This window comes from Chelonoidis abingdonii, chromosome 26, assembly GCF_003597395.2.
Source record: "Chelonoidis abingdonii isolate Lonesome George chromosome 26, CheloAbing_2.0, whole genome shotgun sequence".
Classification (NCBI taxonomy): domain Eukaryota; kingdom Metazoa; phylum Chordata; order Testudines; family Testudinidae; genus Chelonoidis; species Chelonoidis abingdonii.
This window is the reverse complement of record NC_133794.1, coordinates 8,761,163-8,781,896: the sequence shown is the minus strand read 5'-3', so window position 1 is coordinate 8,781,896 and position 20,734 is coordinate 8,761,163. Positions and strand designations below refer to the sequence as shown.

The 20,734-nt window shown below is 60.0% G+C and overlaps 1 protein-coding gene across 1 annotated transcript; it reads right to left on the bottom strand.

The window, feature by feature from the left end:
• Positions 1 to 9,868: 9,868 nt before the first annotated feature.
• WNT1 (Wnt family member 1) lies at positions 9,869 to 15,578 on the bottom strand. Its single transcript, XM_032785461.1, has 4 exons — positions 15,478 to 15,578; positions 13,355 to 13,608; positions 11,424 to 11,689; positions 9,869 to 10,357 (listed from the first exon to the last, which is right to left on the bottom strand). Exons 1-4 carry the CDS (start codon positions 15,576 to 15,578, stop codon positions 9,869 to 9,871), a joined length of 1,110 nt encoding a protein of 369 aa, XP_032641352.1.
• Between the last annotated feature and the right edge of the window lie 5,156 nt (positions 15,579 to 20,734).

The window sequence follows — 20,734 nt, the reverse complement described above, 5'->3', positions numbered from 1 at the left end:
GTGGGGGCGCAGAGCTGTGGGGGTCGGGGCTGGGCTGAGGGTGCAGAGCTGCAGGCGGGGACTGGGCTGGACAGGCTGCAGGTGGGGGCTGGGCTGGACAGCATGCAGGCTGCAGGTGAGCTGCAGGGATGCCTGACTCACGGCCTGTCCCCTCCGGGACGGGACCCAGATTAACTGCAGCTGGGCGGCTGTGTAACCAGGGCTGGTTTGGCTTCTGCTGCTGCTTCCCTGGCAGGGGGCGGGGGTGGTGTCCCAGATTTACATACCGTAGCTCACAGCAGGATCTGGCCCCAGACCTCCTCTCCCCACTCACTACCTGCCCTCCCGGCCACACACACCCAAGGGTCCAGCTGGGACCCTGGGAGGCCCCGGGGCTGGTGGTGACCGACCCTTGGGGGCGATGGTGACACAGGGTTCATACCCCTGGAGGTTTCAGCACATGACATAATTCTTCAGTAAAGGATTAATTCCGAGAGACTCCAGGACAATCCAATGGAAATGCGGCAGCCGGGGGCGGGGCAGCGAGGGGGGCCAGCTGGCACATCTGGAAGCGCTCGCTGGGTTTGCTGTGAGCTTCCTCTGCGCAGTGCCATGTTGAGACCCCAGCCTGGTGAGCCTCGGGGGTGCATGTGAGGGTGAATGAGTGTGTGTGTGAGGGGGGTGAGTGTGCAAGTGCACACCTGGCCATGCCCACGAGAATGTGCCAGGCCCTTCCAGAGCCGAGCCCGCTGCACCTGGCCCTGGGCGCCCAGCCGTCTGCCCACCTGCCTGTCCTGTGCTGTGCCAGGCCTGGGAGAAAGGCCACTCAAGACACAGGGCAGCCAGGGCTGGGGGCAGGGCAGCTGGGGTGCCTGGGGATGGGGGACAAGGAGGGGGGAGGGGCAGGTGGGTGCCCATAGCTCCCTGCCCCACTCAGAAACTTCTCTCTCACTTGTGAGCTGTGGGGTTGGCAGACTGGGCCTGGGGCTTGGCTCACCTGTTCCTAGCATCTTTCCCCTGCCCCTTCCCCACCCGCTGGGCTGGCAGGGAGAGCTGGGAGGCTGGGGAAGGTAGGTGGCCTGATCCGGGCCCCAGGCTCTCCCCACGGGGGTGGAACCCAGGCTGGCAACTCCCAGCTTGCGGGGCAGGGGAGAGCTGATGGCTCTAGCTCAGGGTGGGGATAATTGGGGGGGGAGCTGTCTAGTGGGACCCCCCCCAGGCTCAGCACCATGCAGCCCAGCCCAGGAGGGAGGCGGGTTGCTGGCTGGAATGGGGAGGGCAGCAGGGGCTGGAGGGTTCAGGGTGCATTTAGATGAGCGAGGCCTGACGCTCCCCTGCCCCCACACTTCCACTGCCACCAGCATGGCAGCTGTACTGGGGCCAGGGCGGGAGCCGGCCTGCGGTGCGGCTCCCAAGGCAGCCACACGATGTCGCTGTGCAGTAGGCCAACCCCAACAGACCTGGCCTGGGGGGGGAAGGAGGGGTGTGGGGGGCTGCATGGGAACCTCGTGGGGGTGAATTCTCACCCCTTGCAAGGTGCTTGCAGGAGGCAGAAGCCAGGGGGAGAACAGCCCTCTGGCCCCGAAGGGGTCAGATTGCTGCAGGATTGGCTTTGACCCCTCCGCTGGCCCCTCCCCCACACCCGCCCTTTAGCTGTGGGGTTCCCCATGCCCTACTGGCGGAGCTGGGGGACTCACGGGGAACACATGGGCCCTGCCCTGGCTCTGTCGCCTGGGCAAACCGACCCCCGGCCCCCCAGTACTCCAGAGCCAGCTGCACCCAGTGCAAAACACACATGGTGAAGGAGTGGACATGTGAGTCCTGCACCTCCATCCCCAGGTGCTCCTGGGGCTTTACTGCCAGGCCAGGCCCCGGCACTGAGCTGGCAGAACCAGGCCCTCTGTTTGCCCCTTGGCAGGCGCAGGGCCTTGTGGGCAGACCCATGGTCCTCTGCGGTGCGGCCCCTCGGCTCAGCGAGGTGGGGGCACAGCCTTGCGGCGTGAATGCGGCATTGTTAAGCGGGGCTGGAGTCACAGATAATTACCTCAATTAGTTACAATGGAAGAGTAATAAATACAGGCTTAGTGGCTCCTACCCACTGTGGTTTCTCAGATTAATCCAGCCCAGCCGACCAGACCTGAAAAGCATGATGGACAATTCATTAAACTCCCCAAATGCCACACAACCGTCCCATGAAGGTTTGTATTAGACCCCTGGGGTTCTCAGCTTTGTCCCTAATTGTTTCTCTCAGGCCTTGGTCACCTACCAGCCAGTAGGTGACGGGCTGCCTCTCCAGCAGATGCCGGCGTGCCCGCGGATTAGGGGCGATCCTTGCCACGGTTGCTGGGGTGCCTTAGCCCGTCGGGACAGGAATGCTCCTGGGGAGGGGGGAAGCAGAGAGGCGGGCCTGACAAGGTGGGGTATTCGCGAGACACAAAACCGGAGGCACAAGGAGTTAATTAGAAGCCAGGCAAGGGGCTGGTCGGGCCACAATGACGGGGCTGCGAGCGGAGACGGCTAAATTACTTCCGAGGATTAATATGAACCGGGCTGAGCTAAAGCTGACGTTGAGTAATCGGCGCAGGGGAGCGGCTCCCGCGTTCCCACAACAGCCCCCTCCCCTGCGCCAGGATGTGGCTGGGGGCACATGAACTAAACGCCACATCTGGACTCCTCTCCCCTGCCGTGGTATGAGTGGCCCCGATCCTGATGGTCTCCTGCGCACCCGCTGGAGTCCAGAAGGGGGGACTCCCTGGCTTGAGCCCCGTTGGTAACAGGCGCAATCTGGTTATGGAGCTTGGGGAAGTCTGCGCCAATGTAGCTGCAGAGGTGGGAACCCCGCTGTTCTCCCCCAGAGAGAGAGGCTGGGCTGGTGCCAGCCACTCCTGTCGCTTCCCGCACTGCTGAGAGGCAGCCACCTCTGGGACAGAACGCGGCAGCTGTTAGCTACAGGGCGGTGCCATGCCTGGCTGGGGCAGGACGGGACGGAAAGGCTGGTGCCCACTCGGATGGGGCGGGACCGGGGGGAATTGCCCACAGAGGACTTAGCCAGGGGTGGGGGAAGCCACAGGCTGGTCCCATGTGACAGGCTGAGCCTCCGGTGGCAGGGTACTGTACTGACACAGGCAAGTGTTCCCCCCCCAGCCCAGCCAGCCTGAGGCCAGCGCAGGATGCTGGCAGGCTAAGGGTGACGTCTCCTCTTCTCACCTTGGCCTACCCCCCTGTGCCCTGATGTCGTGTACACTTCACCGATCTCCCTCAAGCCTTTCCCGGGGCAGGGCCACTGGGCTCTGTCTGCTTGCAGCAATGGCATCCCAAGGCCCTGTGTGGGCTGTGGCCTCCATCCTCCCCCCCGAGCTAACCTGCCCCCCAGCTCTCTTGCTCTGCAGGCTGGATGAGAGCCCCCCCACCCCACCCCGCAGATGGGCAGCGCGAGGCCTGGGTGACGCTTCTGGACCAGCTTTTCCAGTGCTCGGACCCCACCACTGGACCCCAGTTGTTGTTCACAGGGAAGGTGTGACATGGGTGAGTGTGAATGTGCGTGTGACACTAGCACACACGATTTAATGCACTGAAAAGCTGGAGCGTTTCCTTCAGTGCTCAGCTACCAACCCCCCCTGCGCACACACCAAAACCCCTTCTCGAAAGTACAGCCAGTGGCGAAGGGCTCCAGATGTTTCCCAGCTGCCCAGCTGTGATGGGCTTTCCACTGGGCGGGGGGGTGCGGGGGGCAGGGCGTGCATTTCCCAGCTCAGGCCCAAAACAGCGCAGGGGGAGGGGGCGGGGAGCTATATTTAAAGCCACTCAGTGTATTTATAAAAGCCCAGATAATTTGCACCCTGCAGCCAGTTGTGTGTGTGTGTGAGTCTATCTCAGGGGGGCTTTGGCTGCTGAAGCTGTGATATGGCTCAGCAAGCCCTGGAAAAACTGAGTAACAGAGGTGACTTATAACAATGTCATTATCTATATTCTTAACTCGCCACCGCAGGCAAACAGGGTTATTTTCATGCCCAGTGCATGGCAGAATTTAGCAGAGCGATAGCTCCCAGCAGACAACGGTGATGCTGCAGGAGGGTTATTTCGGGATGTGTTTCTTTCCAGTCTTTTTTTTTTTCCTTGTGCATTTCTTGATTTTACCACACCATGGAGTGTTTTTCACCTTGGCAAGAAAAAGGGACAATCTTTTTTTCTTCTTCTTTCTAAGCATCAACTTTTCCGCTAGCGCCACGAGAAGGTATTTCTGGAAAATGCCCCCAGCGTTTGCCACTGTCCCACTCAATGAGCAGCTTCTCCGGCTCATCGCCCATGTCCCGCGCAACTACAGAGCTCTGACGGTGGGCAGGCCCCATGACAGCAGCTCCTGGGGCCTCCTGCCTTTGCCCCCAGGCCCCCAGCATGCTGCAGCCAGGCTAGTGAGGTGAGTCTGGCTCATGCATCGTCCAGACCCTCCTCTCTGCAGCCGGAGCCATGGAGACACAGCGAATCCACGTCCCTTCAGGCGGGTCAGCACCCGTGGTGGGAAAAGGCCAGGCCTTCGTTCCTGCTGGCGTTTGTCTGGTTTAACTGCGAGCCATGGGGCCTTGTTCTGCCCCGGCCCAGCCCCTCTGGGGAACCCCTCCGGCTGCACTAGGTGTTGGATCAGGTGCCACGAGCTCAGCACCCACCGCCCTAGGCCTTTCTAGGAATCAACCCACAGGGAGTTGGGCACCTCAGTGTTCCTGGGGCTCTGGGCTAACAGGACATTTTGGGGGTCATGTTGGGACAGGGCTTGGGAGTGAACCTGCCAACTCGGTGCTTGGCAGTTCAGTTCACAGGTGGCGCCACCCCACTCCTTCGCCGCGTGTTTCTGCACGAGGCCCCATGACAAAAGCCCAATGGCTGAATTCAGCCCTGGGGAAAGGTGCCAGGTTGAGGGCCCAGCTCAGACCCAGTCCAGCCTCGGCGAGCAGGGGAATCGCTGTGTCCTGCCTTGAGGGATCAGGCTTAGCGTGAGCAGGGCACCATATGATACACTCCAGCTCCCTCGCTTTGTTCCCCAGAGCGGAGCAGGAGGGGACAGTGCTGGACAATGTCATTCTCTGCCTTGTCATCATTCACCTCCAGAGGTCATTAATGACCCCTTGGCGCTAAGGGGAACCAGCCACACACCCCAAGCAAATGCCAGAGGCTAGAGTCCCCGTTGTGTCCGAGTGCTTGGATGTCATGGCGATGGGCCCAGGAGACCAGCTGAGAGATGGACACACCTTTGTGACAGTGCTGCCCATGGGAGCCAGCCGAGGTCACTCAATCAGGGCGAACTGCAAACAGACCGGGGCAGACAAACCCCAAACGCTGGTGGATCTGCCAATCCTTAGATTTACCAACCAGCACAAAACAGCTTCTGTGGTACCTCACTGGTTACTCAGAAGTCCAAACAACGCAGTTCCCTTAAAATGCCCAGCCTCAGGCCTCCATCGAGACACACATGTCAGCTATGATGATGATTCCTGAAAATCTTATCTCATCATATAAAAGAAAAGGTTCTTCCAATCCCAAAGGATCAGCCACATACCCAGGTCCAATTATAACTTAGATTTTACCCAAAATACACACTGTAGCCAATTCTTGTTAACTAAACTCAAATGCATTAAAAAAGAAAAGAGAGATAGAGAGAGAGTTGGTTAAAAGATCAGTCTACAGACAGACTTGAATTCAATTCCTGAGGTTCAGGTACACAGCAGAGGTGAGTTTGTAGTTGCCAAAAGTCCTTTCAGAAATAGTCCAGCGGTTACAGTCCAATGTCCATATTCAGGGTGATGCCAGTCAGTGACTGGGGATCTCAGTCCTTGTGGCTTAAGGTTTCCCCCTCTTGAAACCCAAAGCGGATCTGAGATGAAGCAGGATCGTGTCCCAGGGTTTTTATACATTTCCAGCAGCCTCTTGGCCTGAGAAAACAATCGGCTTAACTTTCCTTCTCCCAAATATCCTGGCAATTAGCACAGGGGAATTTATCCATTAACAGTTCAGATTCAAGTGACCACAACCTTCAAAGAGACACAGAGACAATGATACGATTTCACTCAAGTGTCTTCCTCAATGTTAATATTCCTTTTTTGATCTTTGAATCAGAGCTGTAGGAATAGACAAGGCTTGTTTGCCGATATCCCAAGACCTGAGCAAACACCTCCCCTTCTACCTCTAACAATGCCATGCTGGCTGCATTTCAAAGCTGTGTTCATTTACATATTTTCCTAACAAGTCCTTAAGGTTCACCCATGGGTTAGGTCAGTCTATGAGTTAATTAACTCTTTCTGGCCCTGTCACCTTTCAATGAGATATTATATCACACTCATAATGTCACAACCTTAGATCAGGGGGTCTCAAACTGGAGATCGGGACCCCTCAGGGGATCACCAGGGGGGGTCGCGAGCTGTCAGCCTCCACTCCAAACCCTGCTTCACCTCCAGCATTTAGAATGGGGTTAAATATATAAACAAGTGTTTTTAATTTATAAGGGGGGGGTCGCACTCAGAGTCTTCCTGTGTGAAAGGAGTCATCCATACAAGGCTGAGAACCACTGCCTGAGATGGACAGATGAGATTAGACAAGCGGCTCCTGGCCCTTTCAGCTGGATGCAATATTCTAGAATTCCAAATTATTGTGCATCTTTCCTGTATGGCTGTTAACCAGCTACCAGACTCCACCCCAGAGGTGGCTGCATTCAGTGGTTGGCATGGTGAGTTTCCTGTGTGCAGCACCTCAAGAGGAACTGGGTGAGTCCTGGCCTCTTCCACATCCCTTTCCGCAGTGCTCCTCCACCGGGCGGTGTGACATGGCGCTGGGGCCTTAGCCGGCATTGCACGCCGGGCGATGGGAGCTGGTGCCAGAGCCTTACCCGCCATTGCACGCTGGGCAGTGGGAGCCGGTGCAGGGCCATAGCTAGCATTGCACACCGGACAGTAGGAGCTGGTGACGGAGCTTTACCCACCATTGCACGCCGGGCAGTGGGAGCCGGTGCGGGGCCTTAGCCACCATTGCACGCCGGGTCGTGGGAGCTGGTGCTGGGGCCTTAGCCGCCATTGCACGCGGGGTGGTGGGAGCTGGTGCAGGGCCTTAGCCGGCATTGCACGCCAGGTGGTGCAAGCCGGTGCGGGGCCTTAGCCGGTGTTGCACGCTGGGTGGTGCAAACTGGCGCTTGGGCCTTAGCCGGCATTGCACGCTGGGCGGTGGGAGCTGGTGCAGGGCCTTAGCCAGCATTGCACGCTGGGTGGTGCGAACTGGCGCTGGGGCCTTAGCTGGCATTGCACGCCGGGTGGTGGGAGCTAGTGTGGGGCCTTAGCCAGGATTGCACACCAGGCGGTGGGAGCCGGTGCAGGGGCCTTAGCCAGCATTACACGCCGGGCGGTGGGAGCTGGTGTGGGGCCTTAGCCACCATTGCACACGGGGTGGTGCGAGCCGGTGTGGGGCCTTAGCCGCCATTGCACGCCAGGTGGTGGGAGCTGGTGCTGGGGCCTTAGCCACCATTGCATGCCGGGCGCTGGGAGCTGGTGCAGGGCCTTAGCCGGCACTGCATGCCAGGCGGTGTGAGCTGGTGCAGGGCCTTAGCTGGCATTGGACATCGGGTGATGCAAGCCGGTGCAGGGGTTTAGCCAGCATTGCACACCAGGCGGTGTGAGCTGGTGCGGGGCCTTAGCCACCATTGCATGCCAGCCGCTGGGAGCTGGTGCAGGGCCTTAGCCGGGCATTGCATGCCAGGCAGAGTGAGCTGGTGCAGGGCCTTAGCTGGCATGGGACGTCGGGTGATGCAAGCTGGTGCAGGGGCTTTAGCCAGCATTGCACGCCAGGCGGTGTGAGCTGGTGAGGGGCCTTAGCCACCATTGCATGCTGGGCGGTGGGTGCCGGCAGCTGGGCCTCCCTGTTTAACCTCAAGGGTGCGATCACCGGCTCACCCCGGACCACGCCCAAACATGAAAGCCGGGCAGTTCCCCAGCTCGTCACCTGCTTCCACTTAGCTCCGGCTCTGGCGAGAGGCCGGTTCGTTCTGTAGCTGATCCCGCCCGGCGCAGGGAGGGGACTTGGGATTTTCTTTCTCCTTCTGAGAAGCGAGTTGTGGGTTTGAGGCTCCCGGCTCCCAACACACTCGCTGAAGATCCTGAAACCCCAAACCAGGTGGGGAGCAGAGTGTGCCAGGGTGGGGGCAGGGGAATCGCCGCTCTGGGGCCGGGCTGTTTTGCCTTCCAAGTGGCCCTGCAGAGCTCCTGGGCTCACGGTGCAACCAGATCCCAGACCAGCTGCCAGGATGGGTGCGAGGCCACACGTCCCGGGAGCTGGGGTCTCTGGGATCCGCATAGCGGAGTGTGAGAGGAACACTGGGGCAGGGAAAATGCAGCCACCTCTGGGGTGGAGTGTGGCAGCTGGTTCATAGCCACGCAGCAAACCTCCTGGTGTTAGCTACTGACATACAGTTAATATGCATGTTCCAACAAGACTTCTGAGGATCCCTGTGGGCAGCAGGCAGCTCAAACTGCAATAAGACCCAGCAAGGCGAACTGACCATTGGACCCAGCTGTCGTGGGCTTGGGCTGGATTCTCCCAGCAGGAGCTTTGGGACTGGAAGCAGGAGGTGCTGGGGGAGGGTCCCCAGCTGGGTTATACACACGTCTGGACGGCATGGTCCCCTCCGCCTCTAAGATCTTGGAGTCCCTCACACCCTGCACCTGGTGTCCTCACTGACACTAGTGCGACAGGCGTGGAAAGTGCTGCCAGCTCAGTGTGGCAGCATCTCCTGCACCCTTTGCACTGGTGTTAATGACAATGTGGCTTGCCCAGCGCTGGGCAGGGATGAGGTACTGCATTGCTCCAACCCCCCCCCACCAAAAAAAATTAAACTCTGTTGACTTGATAAAAATAGATCCTTTATTTGTCTCTAGCTCGCTATGAATGAGATCTGTAACAAAGCATTGTTCTTTTAATTAGAAACAATACGCCGGGGGGGAAATCTTTGTCAAAGGCAGAGGAGCGGGATCGTCTAGGAGACCCACCGGTTGGCGAGGCCGGGCCGGCACTAAGGGGTATAAAACCATTCACAATAAATATTTTATTTACAAAACAAAACTGGAGATTCCGACCACTTCTTCAGTGCATGTTACGTACCAAATTCCCAGCCTTGTTCGACTGCGCGCGCCAGGCCGGCCAGCTGCGACTGACCAGCGTTTCCCCCTGTTCCTGGCACAGTGCTCCGAGTCCAAGAAGCTAATGAGTGGCATTTGGTGAGTGCTGTGAACACTCGTCCGAGGGGCAATCGTGGGTGCCGGGCGCTTTCCGAGCTGCCTTTGACCTGGCCACCCTGGCAGCAGGGGGGAGGCTGGTAGCATCGGATGAATGAATCCTGCCCAGGGCGGGGAGTGACTGAGCAGTGTGGAGGTGGGGCTGGGGGGTCCCAGGCCGGGGCTCAGCACAGAGGCCAGCGCTGAGCTGTGGAGACCCACCCCCAGGACATGGGGCGGGGAGAGGTTTAGCTGGGGCCACGCAGAGATCCAGGCTGCCCTTTTCGCCCAAATGCGCCCAAGGATAAGACCCTGCGGGGTGACAGGGAGGGGGCTGCCACAGGGCCCTTTGGGTCACCACTGGGTGATCTCTGTCGCCCCTGCAGGTGTCCTGGCCTGGAAGAGTTTGGAGGGGTCTGGAGAGGACGGCCCTTCCCCTCATGTCTGCCAGGGCCTCACCTTTCTCTGGGGCTGGGGCTGCCACTGAGAGCGGCAGCTCCGGGGTCAGGGGGCTGCAGAATCCGGCTTGCAGCGGCTGCTCGGATGCGATGCCCTTGCTAGGCGAGATGAGGGTGGGGCCCTGATTTTAATCTCCCCCAGGGAAGGTCTTTGCCTCCGTCCCCCTCCTCCCGCCTGGCCCCGGCTCACAAGCACTCGTGCAACACTTGTATGTTGGTACAGTTCAAGCAGCTGACGTGGCAGCACCAGTGGAAGGTGCAGTTGCAGCGCTCGGTGACGCGCTGGGTTCGCGTGCGGTAGCCCCGCCCGCAGCACAGCAGCTCGCAGCCGTCCAGGGCTGGGGAGGAGCTGTTGCAGAAACGCCCGGCCGTACCCGCCGTGCCCATCTTGCCGCTGTAGGTGCAGAAGTTGGGCGACTTCTCGAAGTAGACGAGGTCGTGGGGGGAGGGGGGCTTGTGGGCCGGGTTCTCGGGCTCCAGGTGGGGCCCCTCCACGCGCGAGGCCCGGTTGCTGCCCTTGTTGCCGTAGATGACGCGGGAGGCGCCGTCGAACCGGTCCTTGAGGAAGTCGCCCACCGTGCGGAAGGTGGGAAGTCGCATCCAGCAGGTCTTGACGGTGCAGGAGCCTGACATGCCATGGCACTTGCACTCCTGCCGCATCTCCGAGAAGACCGTCTGCAAGACAGGCCTGGCCCGGTTAGCACTGCAAGCTTCCCCAGAGCAGTGCCCCGGTGCTGGGAGCGGCCCTGTGCCCAGTGGGACCCCAGCGCGGTGAGCGCTCCCACGGCGTGCCCATCTCGGCCTCCCTTGCACATGGGCCCTCCCTGTTAATGCTCGTTAGGCAGCGTCTCGCAGGTCACGGAGGTTGCTCTGGGCAGAGCCGTTCCGCCGGGATCAGTCTGCAGCCGCCAGCCCCGGCCGCACTTCGCCCGCCCCTGCACTGGAAACCCGAGGCAGCCCGCGGAGGATCCCAGGGCTCCTTTCCAATGGGGTTTTACTGCAATTAGAGGAACTGGCATCAGTTCCTCCCACATGTGCTGGATGCCGGCAGGGCCACGCGCAGCAGCACGCCTGGACGAGGAGCCCTGGCTTCGCCCGTCAGAGCTGGCGTGTCCCGGCTCTGCCCCAACCCTGCTCCACCCATCATGCCTCCACTCTCCCTTCCCCGGGCTCCCTCCTCCCCTCTGATCGGTCCTGCGCTCCCCCTCACTGAGCTAGGAGTTCGCAGGGGGCAAGGAGGGCAGGACAGGTCCCTCCAGGTCGCTGTGTCCCCTTTGGATGCTGCACAGAGAGCATCTGTCCTCTGCACACCCCCTTCCCTCTGTCCCTCTGCTCAGAGGCTGCGGCAACCCCAGGCCCTCTGCTGATGCCCCCAGGAAGAGAAGTTGCAGGTCAGGAACCTGGCCCCCCACCCCGAGGGTATCCTGTAGCTGCCCTCTGAATGGTGGAGCCCGTCAGCTTCCTGTCTGCAAAGCAGAGACCACATGGGCTGGAAAAGAGCCCCAGAGATGATGCTCCTCCCACAGTGCACACGTGCACAGACACACACGCACATGCATGCCCACACATGGACATGCGTGCACATGCATGTACACGCATGCACAGACACATATGGACATGCGCGCGCACACACATACACACTCATGGACACACACACACAGGCACAGACATGCACACACAGTCTCCCCACCCCATGCGTGCACACCCCCATGTGCCCGTACGCCCACTCGTGCACACTCACCATCCGTCCTGCCTCGTTGTTGTGCAGATTCATCAGGAAGCGCAGGTCCCGCCCCTTCTCGTTGGAATCCACGAACTCGCGCCCGAAGACCCGTCCGAAGTCAACGTTGTCGCTGCAGCCCCCCCAGTGCCAGTCGGGGCCCCCCGGGCCGCGGCGCCGATAGTCACACGTGCAGGACTCGATGGAGCCCTCGGAGCAGGACCGGGCCACGGAGTGGGTGACACCAGCGCTGGTGATGGCGAAGATGAACGCCGTCTCCCGACAGCCTGGAGGCAGGGAACCAAGGCTTTCAGGGCACCGGCACCGCGTGCGGGCTGACGCCGACCACCCCAGTGCGTGGTCCCGTCTCGCTGGCGCTGCAGCTGGCAGTGAGCCAGGCAGGAGCTGCAGGGCACATGCTGTGGCCATCAGCCCCAGCTGCCTCTGGCAGGGCACGGAAGACACTAACCACCCATGCAGCAGCAGCAACCTGATTTGGGGAGGTGGGGGAGCCGAGAAGACAGGGTCTCACTCCAGAGGCGGGCGGGGGGTCTAGGGACTGGGCCAGGCCAGGCCTGCGTCACTTTGTCTCCCAGCAGTATGGTGGGGCTGGCTCGCCCTGGGTCCGTCCAGCGCAGGTAACACACTTGGTACCAGCTGGGGAAGCTACCTGGCTCCCTCTAGAGGTGAAGGGGGAAATGAAAGGTGTGTTCCCACCTGCGGCCAGGTTCGTTTGCATACTGAGCTCCCTGGCTCCCCCTAGTGGTGGTGAGGGGGAAGTGAGAGGGGTTCTTCCTGGCCACCAGGTGGAAGGGGCAGGTGGCAGGAAGTTGCAGCTCCTGCTGTGTTGCTGTGGATCCCCAGGAAGGGGGCGTGGGGCGAGGCGGGGTTCCCTGTGCAGGTGAGGAGGGGATGATTACAAGCTTGGCTTTGGGGGAGGGGCTGCAGCCATTATAGGGGATTGCAGCCGGGAGCTGGGTGGGGAGGAGCTGGTGGGGGCGGGGCAGGGGAGCTTGCTGAGCTTGTGGGGGAAACCCAGCATTTGGGGAGCACCTGACTGGCCGGGCTGGGTATAACAGAGGGCTGTGCCTGAAAGGCAGGGGCCAGTGGAGCTGGCTCACAGGGCGGGATTTCTGCCTTAGAAAGGAGCCCAACCGCTCCCCCCCCCGCCCACCCAGGGTCACCGGCCCTTTCACCCTGGCAAAAGTGAGGCCAACTCTGCCCTTTGGTGGGGGTACGACCGAGTTCCCCCACGCGCCACAGAGGGGCAGCGGCGTTATCGTGGGTGTTACAGCCCAGCCGGAGTCAGGCCCATCGCGCCAGGTGCTGCACAGACCCCAGCCCACTCAGGGAGCTCCCAGTCTAGGCAAGGGGCAGGAGGGGAAATAGTGGTGCAGAGCGGGAAGGTGGCAGAGCCGGGATGGATCCCAGGAGTCCAGTGGCCCAGTTCAGGTGCCATTGACTAGGCCACGGAGCCGTAGTTTGGAAAGTGTATTTTAAAAGGCTGACCGAGGCGGCACAGGGCTGAGGCTGGCACCTCCCGAGCAGAGGAGTCGCTCTGCTGGCTGGCCAGGGGCTGCTTGGGGCGCGTTGGCCTGAGGCCCTGCCCCCGCTGCCAGCCCAAGGAAATGCCCACGGAATCCCGGAGGGAGTCGGGGAATCCCCTGGGCAGCCCTGGCAGGGGAGCTCGTCCAATCAGGGGAGGAGAGGTGACATCACATCACTGATCCGGCCAATTGTGTGACACACGGGGATGGGAGGGGACACTGCATGGGGGGGCATGTGACCCACGAGGCTTGGCAGCAGGGGAAGGGGCCCTCAGCACATGGCAGGAGGGGGCCGCGTGGCACAGGGAGCCCCTTCCTGGCACCTGCTCTGCCTCCATTTCCCCCTTGTCTTGGCCAAGATCACTGCTGCCCCCCCCTCCCCCCAGGAGCCCCCTGCCGCCTCACCCCGATTGACGATCTTGCCGAAGATGTGGGGCCCCTGGGTGGTGGGGCAGTTCCAGCGGCGGTTGCGGAACTGCCATTTGCACTCCTTGATGGCGCTCTGCAGGCCGCTGCTGATGCTGTGCAGGACGCCGGGGTTCTGGCGGATCAGCTTCCTCTGCTTGCGGCTCAGCAGCTGCAGGCTGGGGTCCAGCACCAGGTGCACGTTCTTGGAGTCCGTCAGCAGGTTGGTGGAAGAGGCCACGTTGATGATGCCCCTGCCGACAGTGAGAGCAGGGGATAAGGCACCATGGCACAAGCCCAACCGAACAGCAGTGATCAGTGCAGCCCCCTCTGCCCCGCCCCGACCAGAGCAACACTCAGACCAAAGGGAGTCCCAGCCCCCTGCTCTGACCATTTAACCTCACTCTCCTCCCAGCACTGGGGATGGAACCCAGGAGTCCTGGCTCCCAGCCCTATTGCTTTAACCCCCCATCCCCCACTCCCCTCCCAGAGCTGAGGAGAGAACTCAGGAGTCCTGGCTCCCAGCCCCCTGCTCTGATCACTTAACCTCACTCCCCTCCCAGCACTGGGGATTGAACCCAGGAGTCCTGGCTCCCAGCCCCCTGCTCTAACCACTTAACCTCAGTCCCCTCCCAGAGGTAGAACACCTGCCCTAACCAGGACATTCAGCCAGTTTGTGGGTGAGGGAAAGGCTTAGACCCGGCAGCAGAGGGGGCTCCAGGTATGGGCAGAGCCTGCGTTCCCAGCTCTGAGATGCCAGGGCACAGGGTGCCGGCTCCCGGCAGCTCTAAGTCCCGACCGTCTGTGCTCTGGAGCAGCCTGTTTCACACAGAGCGGCCAAGTGCTGCAACCCCGCCACTCCAGCCCTAAATCAGCCTGACAGGCCCAGACTAGGCAGCAATTAAAATGAGAGGAGAGAGAAGCCTTCTCCAGAGCCGGACGGGGAGGGGAAGGAGCTGCCACTGCCCCCCAGCAATGGCAGGGATGGGAGTTCCCAGCAAGGACGAGTGTGTACCCGCTGGTGGGGCTGTGAGGGGGGACAGAACAGAGCCTAATGCACCCACCCACCCATCTATCTCCACGCATCCCGTGCTGCAGCTAGCGATCACAGCCCACGCTGGCACTACACTGTCACACAGACACACAACAGACAAACACACACCTGTGACCCATATGATATGTCGCAACTGTGAGTCTGTGTCTCTTAGCTACTGCATAGCGATAGATACCTGCTGCTTTTCTCTGCTGTGTGTGTGTCTGTGTGTGTGTGTGTGTGTGTGCGCACACATAGTGTGAAATGTCAGGGCAGGGCTTGCAGCTGTGTCGCTCACACTAATCTCACCAGTGAATATGGGTGGCCAGGCTCACAAATGGGAAGCAGAACTAGTGCCCACACCAAGGGGTGGTGTGCATTGGAGAGCTGCGGTTAGGCGTGTGTCTACACAGTGCCTCTGTTTGTAGGTGTCGATATGGCGAGCGTGTGTAGCCAGTGTCTAGTATGGGCTTAGCGCCTGTTGCTCCAGCACTGACTGGACACAGGTAATGAAAAGACAGCTCCATACGGTCTCTGTAGAATTAGCCCAGGTCGTTGTGTGCATCATCCTATGCCTGTCTTTATACAGCACCATCCACAGCTGGGGATGGGGATGAATGGATCGCTAGCTGGGTGTCTGTGGGGAAGTTACAGCATGTTCCCTCAGCAACTCCCCCTCAGCCCAGCCCAGCTCAGCCCAGCCCAGCCCACAATGGACAGAGGAGCACAGAGAAGGGAAAACAAATCTGGTTGGAAATATAAAAATCTGCCTACAGGAAAAAGAAAAAACAGGAGGGGCCAGGCATGCTGGGGCTGGATGAAACACTCTGGCTCCAAGCCCCTTGGAAGGTCCCTTCTCTCATCAACGCAGAGGATCATCATTCTTTCATCCTTAGAAGCAAACACCTGAGTTCTTGACATTTCTCCCCAGATATCTCCAGATGCTGTGGAGAGCAGCTGCGTTCCCTCCTGCCCTGCGAGCAGACCCCTCTCTGCACTTGTCTGCTGGATTTCTCTCTCCCTCCATGGCTGCTCTATTTGCAAAAGGAGAATGAACAGGATGGATATAAAGGCAAAAGCAGAGACTTACCACCATCTCCCACTGTTATTCACCGCCAGTGTGTTGGAAAGAGACGAAAATGCCAAAACCCACAATGTCTTAAACCCTAAAATTAATGCCACAGGTCTCATTGTTTTGGCTGCAGGGCAGTGGCTCGTACAAAACTTCCCGAGAGTAGTTTGTCTGGACGCAAAAAATTATAGATCTAGAAAGTCTTGTTGCAAGGAGAATCCTACAACAAATTCTTTGGCTTACTCATTTATATCTCGATAGCTACATCCACATCCACATGGAGCGCAAGAAAGATGGGGTGTCTGTGGATATGGCTGTATAGAAATCTATAGATACATAAATATATAGATATATGTATAGAAACTCAAACTCTAAAAATAGAATCTAAATAAAAACTCGTGTCACAGTTGAGTCTGCAGTAGTGTTGGCATCCTCCAAAATCTGAAAATGCTGGAGGAAAGGCTCCAATCTTCTGGTTTCTGGCAGCCTCTTAGAGATGATTCCCCCAGAGAGGAATTAAACCACTAGGGGAAAAAGTTTGATGGTCTAGGCTGCTGTTGAGTGCTTAGCATCCTCCAGCCATCTCCAGTGACTCAGGGAGCCCCTTCCTTCTTATAGAGCAGCGAGGTGGGTCTCTGTGGAACAGTTCATCTGTGCAGGATCCAGGCTGTGTTCTCATGCTAACAATGGGAAGTGGAAGAGACGCATCACTTCTTATGGGACAGCCCGCGCCGGGGCTATCTGGCCATCTGACTGTCCATCACTCGGGTTGAGATTAATTCTGTCAAGTGTTCGGGCTCTGTAAATCCATCGGTTCCTCCAAAATCCTTCTCTGCATGGGAGCAAATCCAGATGAGGGGGATGAATGTTAGTGTCTGTCACTCACATGCTCCCCCTCACCCCACCCCCACCCTACCCCTCTCCTAGCCAGCTCCATGCAGCAGCATCTGCTGGATGCTGGCTGAGTCCAGGAGGTTTCTTCCAGCTCATTTTCCCCCAGAGGCCCCCAAAGCGACCATGACCTGAGAAGCAGCAGGGTTTGGAGAAAGGGATTGACACTGTCCCAAGGGAAATCCAAGTCCAGAAGTGAGCGGTGCCAGGGAGGGGGGCAGAGCTAAGATCCCCTAGCAGAAGAAGGGGTCTCCGGGCTGGGTTCAGGTCCCCCTGCTGAGGCTGGCCCAGGATCAGATGCGCCATAGTCTTCTGGGGGAGTCCTGCCGCTTCATGCTGCTTGGCTCTCCGGCACTGCTGGGCTCACAGCAACGCTTGGGGCTCCAGTGGCCACATTTGGCTTCTGAATGCTCCTGAGGCTTCTGCGGCAGCTTCGTTCCCACTCTGATTTCGCTCCCCTCTTGGCCGCGGGTGTGCTTGGCTTGGCAGTATTTACGGTGTCCTTTCACCGCATGGGGCTGGCGCTCGAGGAGATAAAAACTGAGCAAGTCCCATCCCCAGCGACCAGATGTAGCAAATTAACGGCACAGCAGCTAACGGGCTGGAGCTGGGGCTTCCCAGCCCATCTGCTGAGACCTCCCCAAACGGGAGCACCGGGCTGGAGAGGGAAGCACAGGGGTGGGGGGTTGCCTAAGGGGAAAAGAAACAAATCAAACTTTGGCACTGGGGACAATCCCTGTAGCCAGGCTGGGACCCTGCGAGGCCCTGCCTCAGACAAGTGGCCAGAGGCACATGGTAACGATGCCCACCGCCGTTAGCTAATGGAGAACGGGACCTGGAATGGCCAGATGAAGCCAGGCACAGCCCAAGGCTTTGTTCTGGGTCTGCACCCCTCACCAGGAGACCTGTCTCACCCCCCTCGCGCTCACTCTCATCCTGTTGCTCCACGTCACCCATCGAGGATCAGAGCCTCTTCCATCCCTGGCAGGAGACATGGATCTCTGCCAGAAGGGCCATGTTCTCACATGTGTTTCCCGTGTGAGTTGTAGATGACACCTGAGTCGTGTGTGGACACGTGCTCACCCTGAGACTGACACCCAGATGGGGCCACGCTCCTCCCACGTGACTCTCTTGTGTGTGGACGCACACTCACCCTGGGACTGACACCCAGACAGGGCCACGTTCCTCCCACGTGACTCTCTTGTGTGTGGACATGCGCTCACCCTGGGACTGACACCCAGACAGGGCCACGCTCCTCCCACATGACTCTCTGGTGTGTGCACGCACACTCACCCTGGGACTGACACCCAGACAGGGCCATGCTCCTCCCAAATGACTCTCTTGTGTGTGGACACGCGCTCACCCTGGGACTGACACCCAGACAGAACCACGCTCCTCCCACATGACTCTTTTGTGTGCGGACACGCACTCACCCTGGGACTGACACCCAGGCGGGGCCACGCTCCTCCCAAATGACTCTCGTGTGTGTGGACACGCGCTCACCCTGGGACTGACACCCAGACAGGGCCACGCTCCTCCCAAGTGACTCTCTTGTCGTCCGTGATGTTGAACCAGGGATGTGTGTGGTCTCAAATGAAACTGACCCCAGGGGGGCGAAGAGGAGTGGAGAGCAGAATCCCCACCCCTTAGACATCCCAGAGGGGCTGGGATGGGAGCAGGCCTATAATGCTGCACACACACACACACAGGCACCCTGTAGCACTGCCCACCCCTCCCCGAACCCAGAGCGAGTGGGACGTGCAAACAGCTGGAGTCCCATCAGCAATAGGGTTTGTATGTCATGAGCCTCACCCCTGCAGGGCAGGACAAGTCCACCCAGTGGGTGCCCCAGAGGGCGAAGGGGTAGGGTGAGCGGCAGGGGCAGGTGCTGAAGAGAGGAGAGAAAATGGGGGAAGCTCGGGTGCTGTCAGCTTTGTTCTGTGCTCAGGCGCCTTGGCTTTATGGCCCCTGGTGCAGCTCACTGCTCCAAGCTCCTCTGTCCAAGTTTATGGGTCTCAGCTAATCTGATGTGGACATTTGTACCTGGGGCCTGATTCTGCTGCCATTAAAATCAAGGTGCCCTCAGCACCACCACCACCTTCCTTGGTCTCAAGAGCAGCTGGATCGGGCCCTTTATGAGCATAGTGACTGGTGTGCTCAGCACAGCGAGATGTGGGGGACAAGGGCTGGATCATGCAGGCTTGTCGTTTCAAAGAGAGGCTGGGCATTTTGCAGACATGGGGGGTTAAATTCATGTTATTTGCCTTCACTCAGGGCCTCGCGGTGTCTGTGGGGAGCCCCTGGGCGCAGAATGCAGGAGGCAATATTGCCCCGCAGGGGCTGTGGGGCTGGGCTCCTCTGCAAGCAGCCCGAGAGGCCTCAGGCTGTAAGAGCTCAGGGCCCCCGGGCCTAATGCACCTGTAACTGGCCCTTGCTCACTTGCTCCCTGGGCCGCCAGTCTCTGCCCCGCCTCACGCCGGCACCTGCCCTGCCCCACCCTGAAGTCCTGCACGTCTCCAGGCCTGGTGCAAACCCCTTTCGGCCTCCCCGTTCCACCAGCACCAGGGTGGGAATGGCCAGGCTGCCGCCGGCAGCGCTGCCAGCCCCACAACTCCGGAGCGACACCGAGCGCCAATACCACGGAAACCAGCGGGGGGGGGACCACCAGAGACCAGAAGGGCAGAGAACAATCCCAGGCCCAGGAGTGCCACCCCCATGGGGGGGTCTCTCTTCCCCCCGCCCCCCGTTCTGCATTCCCGTCCCCCAGCCTGTGCAATGGGCGAGCAGGCTGCTGTTCCACGTCTGGCCAGCAGGGGCTGCTGCTGGCTTGGCTATAGCCATGGGGCTGGCTGGGAGTGGGGCATGCAGGAGCCAGGCTGGCCCCAGCCAGCGATGGGGCGCTGGGGGGGGGCGGGAATTTTCCACCTCCAGTCCTCCCCCCGCACAGCAGTGTGAGCGCTCATGGGGCTGGGGAGCTGCTGGGTGCCCCCCAGACACGGGGGGCAGGGGATGGGGATGAGGATTTATCAGAAGAGATGGGTCTTATGGGGAAGGGGAGAGGGAGAGAGATGACGGGTGGATGAGGTGGGGAGGGAGGAGGTAGGTAGGAGGTGGAGGGAGGGAAGGGGGAGATGGGAAGGATGGATGGGGGGTGGGGGGATGGGGAGAGGTAGGAGGTAGGTAGGGGATGGGGGTATGGATGGAGGGGGAGACGGGAAGGATGAGGGTGGAGGAGGGAGGAAGGTAGGAGGTACGGTAGGGGGATGGGGGATGGCTGGATGGCTGGAGGGGGAGATGGGAAAGATGAGGGGATGGGGGAGGCAGGAGGTAGGTAGGTAGGGGATGTGGGGGAGCTGGGAAGAAAGAGGTAGGAGGTAGGTAGGGGATGGGGGGATGGATGGAGGGGGAGATGGGAAGGATGAGGTAGGAGGTAGGTAGGGGATGGGGGGATGGATGGAGGGGAGATGGGAAGGATGAGGGGGTGGGGGGAGAGGTAGAGGTAGGTAGGGGATGGGGGGATGGATGGAGGAGGTGGGAGGGTGGAGGAATGAGGTAGGTAGGGGATGGGGGGATGGATGGAGGGGGAGATGGGAAGGATGAGGGGATGGGGGAGGTAGGAAGTAGGCAGGGGATGGGGGGATGGATGGAGGAGGTGGGTAGAAGTGAGGGATGGAGGAGGTGGCGGGATGGAGGGATGAGGTAGGACAGTGGCTGACAGGTCTCTATGCAGTGGATTGTCAGGTGGAGGAGTTTCTCCAGGGCTGTCCTCCCCCATGGATGGGGGGGCACTGACACCTGCATTAGCCCCCCGAGGCCTGCAGCCCATGCTGCTCCCCCCGGGCCGAGCCAGGCCCCGTCCCATCCCATCCCCACGCTTGGCTCCGGGGCATGCTGTGCTCTGAACCTGGGTTTAGTTGGCTGTGAAATGAGCCACGCTTGGGCCCTGCTGTTCAGCCACCTCCAGCCCCCCAGGCCTAATCCCCAGCCCCGCACAGGTCCCTGGCTCAGTCATGCGCACGGGATGGATTAGCCCCACTCAATCCCTTTACTGCCTTGAAATGGCCCTTTCTTCTCACGCGCCCGCAGAGGGGCATTTATCCCGGCACTTCAGTGGCAGACGAAGCCCAGGGGCTGAGCCTGCTGCTGCTGTGGGGAGCCCCCCACTCCTCCTCCAGTGACCCTCGTTTCCTCCCCTACAGGGAACTCTGCTCCCTGGGTCCTTCAGAGACTCCCTCCCCGAGGGGGCCACTCTCTGCCGCCTCCTGGACCCCCAGCCCCCTCCCCCAGCCGCTGTCACTGCCTCCCCTGGTACCTCCACTTCCCCACCCACAGCTGCTCCCCACAGGGCACAGGAGCCTCACTTGAGGTCCCCTTGCCGGGATCA